A 15544-nucleotide genomic window follows, 5' to 3' on the forward strand; every position below is an offset into this window, starting at 1 on the left:
TTTCACACTGTGTGCCTTTTTTTTCTCTGTACCCTAATAAGCTTTCATATGACACTCAGACGATGGACTACGACTCCTTTTCATGGCGACTTTGATATGTGACAACTTCTTTTTTTATTTCGGCACTGTACGACTTTGTGAACTTGAGCTTTCGAGTTTCTCCGACACGCTATGTCACTCGATCAGCTTCCTTTTGTTGTTTATACCATTGTTTAAACCAACAAATAGTACATTTTTCTTTGCCTCCACTTGGTGTTCACTGAAATTCTTCTATTTTTCCTCGTACTTTTGCCATTGCCTTTTCACAGAACACTGAGCTTAAGGGCTATTTATATTGATTTGCATATTCAAAGAGGCGTAATTCTGGGAGGAGTTGGGGTGGGACAGCAGGCGCGTGCACGTGCGTTAATTTCCATGCTGACCGGGATTTATGTAGCGGAAGAACGTGAAAGTTGGCGAACACCCAAATTTATGCATCTGGATTTTTTGTGCGTAAGTACATTTCCACTTTTGTGCTTACATCATGTTATAGTGCGAATTCTGCGCACGGCGTTAAGCATGAGGCCCCAGGGGCCTCATGTATAAACAGTGCGTATGTACAAAAATGTTCCGTAAGAACATTTCCGTGTTCAAATCGCGATGTATAAAACATAAACTTGGTGTAAAGCTACGCATGGTACCTCATACTGTGGTGTACACAAGGCCTCCGCTTGCTTTTGCAGACTGGCGGCACCCAGCGTCAAAGCAGTGCTACTGTTCCTGTGTGGTTATCCTTTCTTTTTCAGTTCTACATCCCTGACATGGCTTTATAAATACACTGAAATTAACTGCATATTGTTTATTAGTTTAATGCATCTGATTGTAATTAACCTGTAACAGTATAATGATCCACAGAATGGTCAAACTATTCCAAATACAATAGCTGCTTTAGCATTGTTACTCTCACTGCACCTTCTTTTTCTTCCTTCTGCTGCTCCCGTTATGAGTTGCCACATCGGATCATCTTTTTCCATATTACTGTCACTGCACCATTCGGAGCAGCTGATTGGAAAGAGAATTATCGGGATACAGCATCAAGCACATGCTGCCTCAGCCATGCTTCCAATTTGAACTGCTTCTCACACGGCAAATGCTTCAAAACCTTTCCTGTACAGACCTCGCGGTTCAGAAAGAGTTTCATCCCAAGAGCTCTAAACGCACTCAATCAGTCCATCAGGTGCTCCTTGTGGAACTATTTGTACTTATAAGTACAATCACCTCACTGTAAACTTGCACTACAGTTACAATATTGCACAACCTGAGCCACTTTATAAACACGTATTTACATATGATGACAATATCATTTTTAAGATAAAAGCAGCAAAATATGTTTATTATATTATACAGATAAAACTTTAACTTAATTTAAATAATCTATATTGTTAATAATTAAAGGACACGGTGTCGCTACGCTAGCAAGGATCTGGCGCTCCATTCACGGATTGTTCCTGCCTCGCACTGTATGCTTCACTGGGACTGGCGTGAAGGACAGAATAACTAAACATGTACTACGAAGATATTTCAATGTTCCTTAAAAGTTTTAAAGAATCAGCGTTATAAGCTTACAGATGGCTTAACGTCTATTACAGAGCTGATTATATGGGTATTGGGTATTGGGTATATTGGGTATTTGGAGAAAGGAAAGGAAGGACAGGAATTGGGGGTTAGTACGTTTGAAAGAGACAGTAATTCTTCAATAAATTATTTCATCGAAGGTCGCACACAATCACTGCGCCACCTTGTTCCCATGTTTAATAACATGCTTTAACTCCTATCATCATGAAAATTATATCAAGTATACATCTCAGTATTTTAATTATTCAGAGAGCTGTAATATTGTGAGTGTAATGGATTATGTGTCCTGTCGGAGGAAGAGAAAGCCAGTTTAAGAAGCACGTAGTGTCTCACACACATAGAGCACATAGAAGATCAAATACAAAACAAAGCATTTAACGTGCTACTTTAGTTACGATGGGATTTGAGAAGCTAGTAAATTAAACGATTTTAAGATTAAGTTTACGATGCTCTACTTTAATGAAAAAATAAACTACGTGATTAAAGTGGAAATTTCAAGATTATTGTTGAAATTTTGTGCTTTTTCCCCGACTGTGTGCCTTTTTTTCCTCTGTACCCTAGTAAGCTTTCATATGACACTCAGATGGTGGGCTACGACTTGCCTTTTCATGGCGACTTTGATATGTGACAACTTCTTTTTTATTTCGGGCACTGTACAACTTTGTGAACTTGAGCTTTCAAGTTTCTCCAACACTCTATGTCACTCGATCAACTTCCTTTTCTTGTTTATACCAGTGTTTTAACCAACAAATAGTAAGTTTTTCTTTGCCTCCACTTGGTATTTGCTGAAATTGTTCTATTTTTCCTTGTGCTTTTGCCATTGTCTTTTCACAGAATGCTGAGCTTAAAGGCTATTTATATTGATTTGCATATTCAAAGAGGCATAATTCTGGGAGGAGTTGGGGCAGGACAGCAGGCGCGTGTACGTGCGTTACTTTTCACGCTGCTGTAGGCGAAGAACATGGAAGTTTACATACGGAAAGATTTAGGCATCTGGATTTTTCTGTGCTTACGCACATTCCCGTTTTTATGCTTATATGTTATAGTGTGAGTTTTACGCACGGCGTTATACATGAGGCCCTAGGTAACCTAACCTGTACATCTTTAGAAATGAAGGAGGAAAACTAGAGTATGCTAAGAAAAGCCCATGTACACATGGACAGAATGCAAACTCAATATGTCTATGGCCCAGGTGCTGGATCTGAACCCAGGACACTGTATCTGAGAGGCAGTAATGTTACCCACTGTACCAATACAAAAGTGTTCACCTGAATATTTGATGAAACTTGCTTGTAGAATGATTTGAAGCTGATCATAAAGTGACATTTTCCAGTCAGACAAAGAAACACACTTCAAAAAAAAGTTACACACATTATGAAGGATGATCTGGAGCAAAGTTGCTCAAATGTACTGTATCGAATTAACCTAAAGGCAATGCACACAATTTCTCTATTACAGATGATGACCACTAAAGTGCTTTGAAAGCAAGTTGCAAAAGACCTGTTCCAATGTTGGCATCAAATGCTACAGGTAAAATTTTATTGTCACGTCTTTCTGGACACTATATAAAGTAAAATAACTTCTGTAACACAGTTTAAATTGTGTCTTTGTGATACTGTTTCAAATACCATTTTCTGACTGAGACATAGAAAAAAAACGTACTTGATTAATTAATAACTGTCAATCCCAGAAGAAACTCTCACACTCCAGTTTGAGAAGCTCCTACATTTATTTATTTTATGTAATATAATATGTAATAGGTGTCTCAGTGGTTAGCACTGCTGCTTTAGAAATCCAGCATCGTTGGTTTGAATCCCGTATCCAGATGCTGTTTGACTAGAGTTTACACATTCTTCCCATGTTTTCATGGGTTTACTTCGGGATGCTTCAGGTGTCCTCCTATATGCCCAAGGATGTGCAGGTTAGTTTAATTGACAATTCCAGATTGACCCTGTGTGAGTGTCAGCATTTGTATTGGTAGACCTTTCACTGATTGGCATCCTGTCCAAGGTTTTTTCCTATTTTACACTCAGTGTTTGCAGGATTTAATTACAACATAATGTTTATTATGTATTTCATCTGCTTATTATCTCCCTGTTATTTATTGTTTTCTAAGTTGGTCAGTGCTTCTTTTGATTTTGCAGTTGTTGTTTTTTTTTTTTTATTTGATATACTTTGTTAATCCTTCAGAGGAAATTGTGTTTTCACATAACCTTTGGAAGTCAGAGCGCAGGTTCAGCCATTGTATAGTGCCCCTGAAGCTATTTTTAGGTTAAGGTTCTTGCTTAATGGCCCAATGGAATAGGACCCCTTCTGTGAGTAATGGGATTTGAACCTTAAACATTCCAGACACCAGCACAGATCCTTAGCCAAAGAACCACCACTCCAATGTTGGCATTTGTTGACATGTCTTTACACAATGTGTTTTAAGAAAAGGAACATATGACAAACTTAAATACCTTTCAGTACTACTGTGCCTTAAAATTATTCAGCTGTTATACCATTTGTCATATTTAAGAACCTTAAGTGCTGGGAATTCTATGTATTTGATTAGTAAATTAAATATGTGAGTCATGCAGTCTTAATCACAGAGCTCCTCCAAAAAAAGCAGAGATTAGTAACAAAATAATTAAAACATTTGCAAAAACTAAAACCTTCATGACTCTGGTTAATATTTTGGTAAACAGTCTCTGTCAGCTGTAGCAGACAGTGATAATTTGAATACATTTCCTAATCTTTTCACATAGTGATGGAGTAAACCAAATTACTCTATGTCAAGTTAGTGGGAAACAATGGTGAACATACATTTTGAGGTCATGTCATAGATTTTAAATGGGATAAAGGACAAGATTACAACTGTGTTATTCATACATATCTAGTTTACCCTCTGAAAGTATGATTTCTCTTTAAATATAAACTTATTTCCTAGTTTTACTTCTCTGGCAGAGAGTATCAGGATTTGATCCACTTTTTTATATGTTCTGGCCCATTCCTGTTTCCATCAATCCTGACAAAATTATCAGTCACTGATGTTGAAATGTGTGCACATAACATGATGATACCACCATAATCTTTAGGAAGATTTTGTTTCCCATGAAACTATAAAAGCCATTTATTGTGTTGAACTTGCTCCTGTATCTGTCTATTTCAGGTTTGGGGAGCTGGGCCACCCCTTCCGGCCATAATGCAGTGTTTTCAACTTTTTAGCAAATGTTATTCCAGTAATCTATTAGCTCCCAAGAATTGGGTAAAGGCAGACTAGGCCCAATTCCTTTTTTATTTCAATTCTATTTTTTAAGGTTTTACAAAGTTCATGATTGTTTTGTGCTCTCTGTCTTGGACCTGGACTGGCCTAGTTAAGATTCAGATGATGGGGTACAACCCTTATGATCCTGTACAACGCATGACAGTCCCTGAAGCTTTATTCATGCCATTTTTAAAACACTATAGTCATTTTCACTTGTTATGTTGTGTGAAATACTGTTTTTGCAAAAATGATTAATGTACACTACTGATAAAGTTCAATTTGAATTGGAAACTTGTATCTGTAATGAAATGTCTAAAGCATACGAACAGCAAACAAGCTGATAGAAAAGTCACTCAGGAACTCAAAAAAATTCATTAAAAAAATAAAAAAGCACCAATTTTGTAATTAGTTTGTCAATAATTTCCTCATAGCTTTTGTTATGTTATTACACTGAATGGCAAAACGTATGTAGACATCCCTCCAAATTAAGTTTTTGTTTTAGCCGTACCCATTGTTAGCAAATACATAAACTCAAGCAAATGGCTGTGCAGTTTCCACTGAAAAATAGTGGCAGTAGAATAGGTCTTAAGCTCAGTGTCATTATAAACATGGAACTGTCATAAATTGCCACCTTTGTCATAATTCAGTATGTGAAATTTCTGCACTGCTAGATTTTCCCTAGTCAACTATAAGTACTATTATAGTGCAGTGGAAGTGTCTGGGAGCAACAACATCTCAGCTGTGAAGTGGTAGACCATGCAATCCTCTGTTTCATCACTCACAACAGGCTTCTCAAATGCACCTGGAAGCAATATCAGCACTAAAACTGTTCATTGAGAGCTTCATGAAATGGGTATCCATGGCCAAGCAGCTGTACACAATCCTAAAATCACTATGCACAATGCCAAATATTATCTGGGGTGTTGTAAAGTGCAAAAAGACAATTTCCCCTCTGGAATTAATACAGTGTTCCAAAAATAAAGCATACCTCTATTGGACTATGGAACGGTGTAGACATGTTTTCTGGAGGGAGGAATCATGCTTCACTATCTGGCAATCGGACGGACAAATATAGGTTTGATGGATGACAGGAGAACACTAGTTTACATACTGCATAGTGTGTAAAGTTTGGTAGAAAAGAGTTAATGGTAAGGCTCTGTTTTTTGGGGTTTCGGTACACCCCTTAGTTCCATTGAAGGGTACTGTAAATGCTACAGCATAAAAAGGCATTTTAGATAGTAGTGTGCTTACAGCTTTTGTGGCAAAACTTTGACAAAGACCCTTTTCTGTTCCAGCATGACTGTGCCATTGTGCACAAAGCTAGGTCTATGAAGACATAGTTTGATGAGTTTTGTTTGGAGGAACTAAAGTAGCGTGCACAGGGCCCCAGTCACAATCCAATTGCATACCTTTGGGGTGAATTACAATGGCAACTGGGAGCCAGGTCTTCTCGTCCATTATCAGTACTAACTTCACAAATGCTCTTTTGATGGAGTGGGCACAGATTCCTACAGACACAGTCAGGAAAAGAGTGGAAGCTGTTACAGCTGAAAAATGAGGGGGTTTGTGTGGGTTGGGGGGGGGGAGCTCCATATTAATGGACATGATTTTGGAATGGGATGCCCAACAAGTGTATATTGGTGTGATACTAAGGTGTCCACAAACGTTCGGCCACATCGTATATGAGGATAAAAAATGAGCTGTTACATAGCCATTACTGCGCAAGTAATGCAGTCCAGAGAAATTTTGTTTGTAACCAAGAGGTCGGAGTTATTCTGAACCATAGTGGAGAAGTGGCATTAAAGATCCACTTTTAAGTATGGCATTTCTGAACTGTTCTGAAAGCAGAAACAACCCATTTGCCCCAATCCGTAAGATCGCCCCCAACAAGGAATTTATCAAGAAGATGACAAAATATTGATTTTCATGTAGAAATTGCCTACGCATCTGTAAAGCACGACCCTCTCGTACGCGCGTATTAAGTTCGCTCACGTGGTTCTCGTTGTCATGGTAGCGCGTCATTGAGAGGGGATAGAGAGGCGTTGCCTTGCGAGAGGGGCGTGGAACTGGGTGCCTAAACACCAATCTGTCTATAGCTGCTGTTACCCTGGAGCTGGCTGTAAATATTACTAATCCATTAGAGACAGCAGCAGGGCAGAAAACCTACAAGTAAACGCAGGTTCTTAAAAATGATAATGCCCTGCTGTCATAAACTTCTGTTCTTGGTGATACGGATAACACTTGTTGAGTAACACGAAAATATCATAGGAGCAGTGACAGTAACAATCGGTGCTCGTCAGATGCGGTAAGTGTGGGTGGGCTGAGAAGGAGATTCTAGCTGTAAAGTTATGAAGAAAATGAAAAAAGTATGATAGTTTTATTAATGAGATTGTGGCATTGTCTAAGGCAGAAAATTATTCCCGCTGTTAAACACACATTTCATAAAAGTGTTTCAGTGATTTTTTTTTTTATCCTAGAAAATGTAACACCGCACACCCACGGAATAACGGCTAGCGCGCTTGTTACTAGAATTGGTCGTTCAGTAGGTTATGTCGTTGTATGTTGTTTCCCTTGTAGATAACTGCTGTTAATGCAAAAAACTTCATCCTGTAATGCCGTGACCTATAAACGTAAAGAGTGCCAATTAGCTGAGAGCTGCAGGTCGTCCGTCGTGTGGCACCTCAGGCCTATTACAGTCTCTACTTCTTCCTTCAGGAACGGAAACCCACCAGGTTCGTATAAATAAAGTTTGTTTTGAATGTTATTTCGAGTAAGCATCCTTACTAATTCCTGGCTTGAGTGCGATGGTGCGGGGCTAGAATCTCGGATTACCGCAAATAAGCAATACTATCAAATAAGCGAGTGCAGAATACATTGTACTACTTTCGTACAGAACGTACTGACATGGGACTAATTTAAAGCTGCACTTGGAGTGAAACGCATACAGCAAGACAAGGATCTGACTAACCCAGGTCCATGGGCGGCAGTGCTTATTAATCAGTTTAGTTTTCTAAAATATTTATTTTATATTCTGTTCAATTTAGTAATCAAAGTAAATACTGCTGCAATAAATTCAATCGACTCTGTATGCCTTTGAAACATTCTCAGCCCTATTTAGTGTTTAAGTTAACAATTTTGGAGACATGCCTAATTAAAGCTGTGGAGTGTAAGGGTTCAGAAAAGATGCATTAATTATTTTTTTAACTTGCTTCGTCTATTATAAATCCACAGTGAACTAGTTCTATCTCAACAGCATCATGTCTTATGCCCGCCCTAATTCTGTACTTAAAACGCCTCCAGGCTCACTCATCTGGACCAGGGTTTCTTAAACTTATATCTGAAGACCTAAGTAAGAAAATCAGGCCCGATATTGGTATCGAGCAGAGGATTATTACCGCAATGACAGCAGAGCTCTGCATAGACTAAGAACATTGGCCGTATAATAAAAAATGATACATTTTTGTTTACATTCAAGCATATTTCTCACATTAATTTCTTCTAAAAGAGAACAGTGGAGAACAAGCGTATTTTTAATAAAACAATAATTTTAGTTCAAAACAAGGCATATATTCCTAATGTTTAGCAGCATGTATTGGATTATTTTAAGTTTTAATATAGTTAAGATACATAGATTTTTCTTTATAACAGGTGCAGCATGAGGGTGTAATGATTTGGTGAAATGAGTTTATGAATGGTCACTTAACTTAGCCACTTGTTTTATTATGATTAGAAAAAAAAGTAGTTAAAATATTACCGTCGTAAATATTATTATTTGTAAAAAAAAATTTTCAAATGATCATTATAACACATTTTTCAAAAAAGAGTTTACAAATTGTTAAGCATATCCTGGTTTTCTTTTAACAATTAAATAAACTGAGTAAAGATATTTTGTTGCATAGAGAAATTATTCCACAGAAATATATGTGCTACTTGTATTTTAAACAGGTGAGAGCATATATCTTGATGACAAATTGATAAACAGTACAGTTTGAAATAACTGACATGTTGAATGTTGAAGGCTCTGCTGTACAGCGTGTCTCAGCCTTTTGATATTTTCTGGTGTTGCTGGAGTTGTCAGTGGTCCAACAACATTTCCTACACACTACCAGTAGATTAAAATATATTAAACCACTTTCAATTAGTGTTACGAGATGGAATCCTTTTTTACTGAGAAATATTAAAATTGTCCATGGCAACTGAAACTGAATTTAGCATACAAAACTGCCCCAGCACTATATATATTCCTACCCTGTTGGCTCATCCCACAACTTCCCTAAAATCATCCCTTGCCACAAATTTGTCTCTTGGGCAAAATGGGCTAATTTGCTACACGTGCATCAGCCCACCACAGCCGTGTCCACCACCTGTCCCATAGTTTTAAAAAAATTCTAATCTTGGTGTGCGTTTGGGATGTGGAGGATACCAGTGTACATAGGGACATTTCACAGGAATTAATAGAGATTGATCAAAAACAGCAGTAATTGCACATTGCAGTTTTATGAAGGAGCTCTGTACAATTAATGTGGACTGGTTGAATTATGACATGACCTATTACACATATTGAAATTTATGTCTGTAATAGTTTAGCATGCGGATAGAGTTATTTTCTAAAATGTTTTCCAAAGAACTTTTCCCACCTTTTGTTTTACTCTAATTGTTAGCAAAGTTTACTTCGGGTTTCTAGTGTTTTGATTTAAGAAATTAAGACAATGTTTTCAAACTGCTGGATTCCTGTTAGATTTCTAGCAGTGGTTCCAGAGTCCGTATTGACAGAGTTGCTTTCCTAAGAAATATGTTTTTATACAAATGCACAAGAATGAATAGATTCTCATGAAATTAATTAATACTGTCTATAATTGCCATATTCAAATCATCTTCAATTTGAAGCTTTGTTTTACAATTCATTATTTGTTAGCTTTTAAAGGTTATATGTTAAACATAGGGATGGAAACTCTTAAGAAGCAAATTGAATATACTTTGGAAAAGTCTTGTCTTCAACTGACTCCTGAGTATTAGAATTTCACAAAATGTCTCCTGCATCAAATTAATATCACAACTATGCCTTAGTGTGTGTTATTTACCAAATCTAATCATTCAGTTATTGTTGTTGACATTTTTGATCTATAATTATCAAAAAATTCTTTAGAGCTGAGAAATACTGTTTTGAGACAAATGTTTACCCTAACAGTAATGGCAATGAATGAATATGTAATGGTTGCTTAAAACCGATTTGTTATTGTATTTTCTAAACCTGAGGCTTTTAATGAGACATTTAAAATTGACAGAATGAGGAAATGACGTCTGAAAACATGACTATAGAATATATTTATTTGCTAAAAGAATACATTATTTTTAGGTATTTGTGACATATTAATTGATTGCTTAGTGCTTCTGCTTCACACAGCAGTTCCTCTGACCTAGGTTACATGCTTGGTTACTGACAGTGTGAGATCTTTCTTTCAATTTATTTTCAACTGAATATACTACATTGGCCAAGTATAAATGAGCATGAGTGTGTGTGAGTGCACTCTACGATGGATTGGTGACCCTTTGAAGGTTAGTTACTACCTTAAACTCATTGATGTACCTCCATAATCCCGTTTTATTTCTTTTAGCAACTGGCAGACTGCTTTGGTAAACTTTTAATATCTGTGGACCAACAGGGTACTTTCATAACAACAGATATCCAATATTGGTTTGTGTTAGATTTTGTTTGCTTTCTGGTTAACAGTTTAAAAATTATTTTGGGTTTTACAAAGTTGTAGCATTCCACTTATAATAACACTGATTGTGTTGTATGAAATGTGCGATTTTTCAAATTAACATATGCAGTAAACCAAAAACATATTTTATTTCTCTGAAAAATAATACACTCCTAATAGCTGAAATACCTTCACAAGGAATAATACAAAGTATGTAACTTATATTCTCAATCACAAATTTCAAGAATGATCCAGCCTCCAGGGAAGTGGGAGACAGTGTGACTTTCATTTCAGTTTTTTTTTAATTACATTTATTGAATATCCTTTTGCTTAAGTCATGCAGCATGACAGAGGCAATCCCAAGGCTGACTCAATTTATCACTAGCAATCAGAATATCTATATTGAGGAAATTCATCCCATAGAGGCATCAGTCTAACAAGCAGTCAGCAGTCTTTTCAGGGCCAAATTGCATCACTCTCACTGTTACTCCTGTGCAAAAACAATGTAGCAACTACTCTACTATTACATAGGAAGGGTGGCAGTGAGATCTACTAATAAATGGTAGTGCAGCATTGTTTATAATGGCACTCAGTTTTGTTTTCATTCTCTTCTTCACTATAATTCTCCAGCGGGTCAAGCGTGTATCCCATGATTGAGTCTGCCTTCTTAATTATGCTGTTGATTCGTTGACCTTCTCTTGAAGTGATATTGCCGGCCCAGTAAACCACAGTGTAGATAATCACACTGGTCATCTTAGACTTGTAGAACATGGGAAGGATGTTACTACTCACATTAAAGGAGCATAGTCTTCTAAGAAAAAGGAAGTCTGGTTTGGCCTTTCCTGTAAAGTTCCTCTGATTGTGATGGTCTGGGTCTCCTCCACGCTCCCTATTTCTTCAGGAGCCTCTTCAACCTGTAACTGTCGACAGTCGTAGACCGAGATGAGCTGGGTAAATGAGGACATGTATATTCAGCAAGGGGTCGGGGCAAAAGTGGTTCAGTGCTTTTATTAATATCAAACAAAGTGTTCCATAGTGCACTGCAAGATCTTCAAAACAAATAGTCAATAAATAAATAATCCTTAAAATCAGGTGAACATGGAGGTTAAAAAGTTCATATAAATATATTAAAATAAAATGAGATTAAAATCAAGCGCGAACATATTCTCTTTTAAAACCATAAGCTTCCTTCTAAAATCTGACATCTCCATGGCTTACCCTTTCCAGACTCCTCAGCATGAGGAGATGTCCACCAGCAAGGACAGACAACTCTTAGTCCAGCTCATTTAGGAGAATTTTTAGTTCCTTAGGGGTTTGTTGTTTGGAAAAATTCCATGGCCCTCTCTTCCACTAGTGTTGGGGTGAAAATGGATGCCCAGAATGGGCCTACTGACAGCAATGGAGGTGGAACAGCACATGTCATCAGCTGCATGGAATTAAAGATTACAATGATCAGTGATGGTCTGTCCAAGCGGATATCAAGGTGAATTTTAAAGAGGGAAATGTGCAAATATCATTTGAATGACTGAGTTTGACGATGTGTCAAGGGGGGGGTGATCACAACAAGTAAACAGGAGTGGAACGGGAAGAAAAGGCACTGAAGTAAAAACTGTTACTGTAATATATGAAGCTGTATTTACATATTCTTGCAATAACATAATAGTGTACAGCTTACTAAAAGAATTATGATAAAATGGAATACCTCCAAGAAAGAGCACTTGTTCTTTTTCATTAATTCTTTTGACTCATCGTGAATCTTCTCCATGTATGCACATATGGCAAATGAAACACTACAATTGCTGTGCTCAAGAAAGTCACATGGTGTGCCTTATACTGGTAGTTTTAGATTTGCTTCTTTTTGAACTACTGTAAGTTAATTTTGTTATAGCGGATGTCAGCCTGACTGTAATAAATAAATACATAAGTAAGTATATAATGGGCAGTCATATATCTAAGGCATCAGATGCAGTGACTGTGACCCTATTGACACATGCCTGATGGCCACAAATGGTCTGAAAGTGCAGAGGACATTTTTAGATCTATGTAAATAATTTTCCAACCTAATGTGCTTTTGTGACTACTAGCTAACATCAGCCAGCTTGGAAGCTCCCTCCCTTAATCCATTCATAAACCATAATTAGAGAGAGAGACTATTCATCAATCTTCATATGTAGATATGTGATACTGAGTTGGTTTTTGCTGTAAAGGGTAACATTTTAGGTACTGTCAAATGCATCTATTACTCATATACTGTTATATAACAAAACCTTAACAAAGACTTCTTTTGCTGTTAATTGTCATTAATCATTTATTAAGACCAAAAGAAGCCTTTGTTAAGGTCTTGTTACATGACAGTATATGAGTAATAGGTGTATTTTTGCATTTCCTTAACTACAGTGTTACCCTGTATGTTGTATGTTTTCATTGCACTTTACAAAGTCACAAGAAGCATTAACACAACTGTGAGGGAAAATGGCTAAGCCTTCAGTACATTCAAGGTATTTTATCAACATATATTTTGAGGCAATATAATTTCCATTCTTCAATAACTGGTAGATTTACCTGGCTAATAGTTATTGGCTGTTGTGTTGGTGCTATCATACTTTGTTTTTGCAGTGGTGGATTGTATTAAAAAGTGGTGCATTTTATGATAGGAATGTTTATACAGTCAGCACACAAAGCTTAAAGAGGATGAAAAAAGGCAGATGGAATCAAAGTATAAAAAACGAGTTTTAGTATGATAGTGACAGTAAATACATGTTCATTTTTTTTCTAAGGTGTAATTTTAGGCGCTTTATTTGCCTTTCATCCTCTGTTTTAAGGGGGCATTTTTGCACTTTGCCACTGGTTATTTACAATGCTGACAGCTGATGATATATGACTTACATTCATACAGCTTTAATACTGTTCCTCACATATTTTTCCATAAAACTAAATATATTTGTACATCCAAAACTAGCTGTTGATTTGCAGTTGGAAGACAGGATGATGGCAGAGACTAACACTTGAGGGCAGCACCATCAAGGGAATCCTGTACATACCTTCCTAGCTCTTTTATACTGATAAACATGTGAATGTAAATATGACTGGTATAAAAGTATGGTGTCTGGTGTTGACTTGTGGGGAAATGCCGTTATTGTGGAAAGTATTTTTATAATCAATGGCCACGGATAATCATTGCGTGTTGGCCAATGTTTATGTCATGGTCATTGCTGAAAATGAATGTGTCACTCTTTATTCCACAGAAGCTTTGTCTGTGTACTTAAAGGGAAATGGTTATATTACAATAAGATTTTTAAATTACATAGTACTAGGTATGTAGTTATTTGCATTTTTTTTTACTATGTATTATTATTTTTTATAATATATATATATATATATTTATACAGTGCATCCGGAAAGTATTCACAGCACATCACTTTTTCCACATTTTGTTATGTTACAGCCTTATTCCAAAATTCATTAAATTAAAATTCATTTTTTTCTTCAGAGTTCTACTCACAACACCCCATAATGACAACGTGAAAAACGTTTACTTCAGATTTTTGCAAATTTATTAAAAATAAAAAAATTGAGAAAGCACATGTACATAAGTATCCACAGCCTTTGCCATGAAGCTCAAAATTGAGCTCAGGTGCATCATGTTTCCCCTGATCATCCTTGAGATGTTTCTGCAGCTTAATTGGAGTCCACCTGTGGTAAATTCAGTTGATTGAACATGATTTGGAAAGGCACACACCTGTCTATATAAGGTCCCACAGTTGACAGTTCATGTCAGAGCACAAACCAAGCACGAAGTCAAAGGAATTGTCTGTAGACCTCCGAGACAGGATTGTCTCAAGGCACAAATCTGGGGAAGGTTACAGAAAAATTTCTGCTGCTTTGAAGGTCCCAATGAGCACAGTGCCCCCATCATCCGTAAGTGGAAGAAGTTTGAAACCACCAGGACTCTTCCTAGAGCTGGCCAGCCATCTAAGCTGAGCGATCAGAGGGCCATAGTCAGGGAGGTGACCAAGAACCCGATGGTCACTCTGTCAGAGCTCCAGAGGTCCTCTGTGGAGAGAGGAGAACCTTCCAGAAGGACAACCATCTCTGCAGCAATCCACCAATCAGGCCTGTATGGTAGAGTGACCAGACGGAAGCAACTCCTTAGTAAAAGGCACATGGCAGCCTGCCTGGAGTTTGCCAAAAGGCACCTGAAGGATTCTCAGACCATGAGAAACAAAATTCTCTGGTCTGATGTGACAAAGATTGAACTCTTTGGTGTGAATGCCAGGCGTCACGTTTGGAGGAAACCAGGCACCGCTCATCACCAGGCCAATACCATCCCTACAGTGAAGCATGGTGGTGGCAGCATCGTCCTGTGGGGATGTTTTTCAGCGGCAGGAACTGGGGGACTAGTCAGAATAAAGGGAAAGATGACTGCAGCAATGTACAGAGACATCCAGGATGAAAACCTGCTCCAGAGCGCTCTTGACCTCAGACTGGGGTGAAGGTTCATCTTTCAGCAGGACAACGACCCTAAGCACACAGCCAAGATATCAAAGTAGTGGCTTCAGGACAACTCTGTGAATGTCCTTGAGTGGCCCAGCCATAGCCCAGACTTGAATCCGATTGAACATCTCTGGAGAGATCTTAAAATGGCTGTGCACCGACGCTTCCCATCCAACCTGATGGAGCTTGAGAGGTGCTGCAAAGAGGAATGGGCGAAACTGGCCAAGGATAGGTGTGCCAAGCTTGTGGAATCATATTCAAAAAGACTTGAGGCTGTAATTGCTGCCAAAGGTGCATCGACAAAGTATTGAGCAAAGGCTGTGAATACTTATGTACATGTGATTTCTCAGTTTTTATTTTTAATAAATTTGCAAAACCTCAAGTAAACTTTTTTCACATTGTCATTACGGGGTGTTGTGTGTAGAAGTCTGAGGAAAAAAATTAATTTAATCCATTTTGGAATAAAGCTGTAACATAACAAAATGTC

At 37.5% G+C, this 15544-nt stretch overlaps 1 protein-coding gene across 4 annotated transcripts in view; it reads left to right on the forward strand.

The window, feature by feature from the left end:
- The window catches only part of lca5 (lebercilin LCA5), a 142376-nt gene that overhangs the window by 5585 nt on the left and 121247 nt on the right, over positions 1 to 15544 (forward strand). Inside the window, exons 1-2 of one of the 4 annotated variants that reach the window (XM_039747768.1) lie at positions 6939 to 7166; positions 7439 to 7593. In XM_039747768.1, coding sequence (XP_039603702.1) covers positions 7452 to 7593 — 142 coding nt within the window. In that variant the 5' untranslated portion in view covers positions 6939 to 7166; positions 7439 to 7451. Of the gene's footprint in view, positions 1 to 3072; positions 3145 to 6938; positions 7167 to 7438; positions 7594 to 15544 lie in introns of those variants that run through there. The other 3 variants (XM_039747767.1, XM_039747764.1, XM_039747765.1) reach the window with 3 other exon arrangements.

Source organism: Polypterus senegalus, chromosome 3 (assembly GCF_016835505.1).
Source record: "Polypterus senegalus isolate Bchr_013 chromosome 3, ASM1683550v1, whole genome shotgun sequence".
Taxonomy (NCBI): domain Eukaryota; kingdom Metazoa; phylum Chordata; class Cladistia; order Polypteriformes; family Polypteridae; genus Polypterus; species Polypterus senegalus.